Raw genomic sequence first — 2,902 nt, forward strand, 5'->3', positions numbered from 1 at the left:
AGGTCCTGTGTATTGAGCTGGTCCCCGAGTCCCTGGTCCCTGAGTGAATCGTGACTGATTGATTGGTAACTGGGAACACAGCAGCTTAGCAGCCAGGCCTCCAGCAGTGTCTCCTCTCCCTGCCCCAAGATGGACAGTCAGTCACACAAGCACCCATGGCACCAGTTTTGCTTGTCTGCACTTCCCCCCAAACCCCTGCACCGATCTTCTTGAAACTTAGCAGGCTTTGTGGCCTCAGCAAGAGCTACCACCCCTGCAGTTTTGACCCCCCCCTTGTGTTGTAACGCATAGATGTGACAGGAGTTTTGCTTTCAAGAATTTGGGATACAGTTTCCCCAAAACCCCTGCACCAATCTTTTTGAAACTTGGCAGGCTTCATCCTCTCCATAGAGTCTACCACCCCTGAAAATTTCATCCAAATCAGACAACAAACAACAAAGTTATAGATATTTTGTTTCCCCGTTATACCCTATGGCTGGATCTCCGAGGCGGTTCCCAAGTTCTTCAGAAGCTCCGAACAGCTTTGGGAAGCCGAATGAGGCCAGCGCTTCGACCCCGACATACTGCTTTGGACCCTGAAGCGTCCGAAGCTTCTCCAGATCCGAAGCTGTTAGAAGCCTCACACAGCCCTAGTAACAAGTACGTAGTAGCCAATCTAAGAAATATGCACCTTGTTTCTGCCGCCACATAGCAACTCTTTCAACTTGGATAGTCCTTGGCAGGAACAGTTTTTTCTCAAAGGAAGGTGAGCACTACCTTGGCACTGCCAAAATTAGGTTTGGTCACAGTCCCTGCTGAGTCTTAAAAGTTTGCCTCCAAAATTACCTTGCTGCATCTTCAGCTGCATCATGTCTCTCTTTAAAAAAATTACCCTGCTGTTCTAAGAACCCTAAAGCATTGTGTGGGGTGAGATGTATTTTTTCACAAGCAGTTGCATAAATAAATCAGTAGGACTTTTGATATTAAAATGGTGTTATGATTCTGTTCACTTCTGATCTAAGTCTGTTCTAAACCATTGGTCTTTGAATATAGGTATTACTGGATGATTGCACCCTTTAGTACCCTTTACTGAGCCTTGTTGCCAAGTACCTATTTCTCTAAGGGTGTGGGGTTGCATATCTGAGGGCCTTATTGAATTCATATTGTTTTATCTGAACTTTAAAGTTGCTTTTGACTAGATTGTCTTTTCTGCTATGTTTCAGGTGTTAATGGAATGAAGGGTTGCCCATCCTGTAGGTAATTTTTGCAGGGCTTTATATTTTAATTGTACTACTGGCCATTAAATGTAGTTTTCTTTTAATGAAAGGGTTTTGAGATGAATTTATCCGTGTTTCAATGAAACCGTTTCCCTTGTGTCATTGTTTGTGTTTTGCTCAATTGTTCTCTCTCTTTCTTCTATAGCTACATTGAGAAGTTTACAGACTTTCTGCGTCTCTTTGTGAGTGTTCATCTACGGAGGATAGAATCCTACTCTCAGTTCCCTGTGGTTGAATTTTTGGCTCTATTATTCAAATATACTTTTCATCAGGTATGGCGTTAAATGCTGCTTTTCTTATTTTAGCCTTTAATACCCTACCCATGTATGATGCGAGGACATCGTAAGAGTGACTTATTTCCCCAGTAGGGCTAATAACTCAAAGGGTAGCATGGTAAAACACTTCAGTCTTTATCAAATTAATGTGTGTGCTGACACTGCATAGCTTTTTTTTTGAGCTTTAGGACTCTCTTTACTCACTTCAGAGCTCTTGCTCTGAGGCTTCATGGGCAAATCGTTCCCTTGTATATACCATGTTCTTGGTTTGTTTGTTTTTTCTCCTTTTAAGTTCAGCCACAGTTCGGGGGGAAGTGGTTACCCTGCCTCTGCAGTGAGATTCACTGCTGCAACACCATTTAGGAGAGTTATAAACCGGTTATTCGTGTGAATGTGAATATTCAAGTATTATGTTAGGTTAGGAAAGCTGAGACTGGAAGGCCACAGTTCACTGCCGCAAAGGGAGTCGGTCACTGCTGGGACTAGACTTGGGAATTTTTTGGATCCCGGTTCTGGGTACAGACCTGGCTCCTTTTTTGATAGTTGAGCAAGTAGTTTCTCCATTGGCAGGGGAAGTTCATCACTGAAGCAAACCTGCACCACTGAATAGTTCTGTGCATGGTAACTCAGACTGTGGTTACACATGACCTAAGTCATGCTGCATTTTGTCATATTTAATGTTGAATTTTGTGTATTTCAGCCTACCCACGAAGGCTACTTTTCTTGCCTAGATATCTGGACACTGTTCTTGGACTATCTCACTAGTAAAATTAAAAGTCGTTTGGCAGACAAAGAAGCAGTACTCAACAGGTATGCCAGTCATTCTCAACTTTGTTAGACTCAAGGCACCCCTCTGAAAATACCAGTTCTTAGCTTTTTCCTTCTTGGTTGACTGTAGTAACATATAACAATTCTTCTGTTGCAAAGAACTCAGAAAGATCACAATAGGTTGGAATGTTTTTGACATTTTGGAGACCTATTTGAAACCTGGGTTTATCTTGAAAATTGTATAGGTATTTGTATACCCAATAGTGGTCATCACCCTGCATCACCCTTAAAAGAATCTCTGGGCACCCCAGGATGCTACAGCACCCTGGTTGAGAATAGTCAAGGTGAGCAACACCAGCCTCTGTTGAGACACAAGAGCCTTAAAGACCGTGAGAATAACTTGGTCTATGTTGAGCGCTTGTTTGTTTGGTCTGTCCCAATTGTTATACCAAAATAGCATTTGTTACAGGGAGTCTCTTGTATTTTCTAGAATTAGGTTAAAAATTGCATTTCCTGCCCCCCCCCCCAGCAATTGTAACATGCAGTTTGGCTGGTGATCAGTTATATGTGCCTGTGAAATCAACAGACCATTACTGACACTTG

The 2,902-nt window shown here is 42.6% G+C and overlaps 1 protein-coding gene across 2 annotated transcripts in view; it reads left to right on the top strand.

The window, feature by feature from the left end:
- XPO6 (exportin 6) overlaps window positions 1-2,902 on the top strand; it is a 105,276-nt gene that overhangs the window by 61,375 nt on the left and 40,999 nt on the right. For both annotated transcript variants that reach the window (XM_019507584.1, XM_019507585.1), the window contains exons 8-9: window positions 1,402-1,528; window positions 2,232-2,341. In XM_019507584.1, coding sequence (XP_019363129.1) covers window positions 1,402-1,528; window positions 2,232-2,341 — 237 coding nt within the window. The remainder of the gene's footprint in view (window positions 1-1,401; window positions 1,529-2,231; window positions 2,342-2,902) is intronic.

This window comes from Gavialis gangeticus, unplaced genomic scaffold (assembly GCF_001723915.1).
Source record: "Gavialis gangeticus isolate Ggan-Ray unplaced genomic scaffold, GavGan_comp1, whole genome shotgun sequence".
Lineage (NCBI taxonomy): Eukaryota > Metazoa > Chordata > Crocodylia > Gavialidae > Gavialis > Gavialis gangeticus.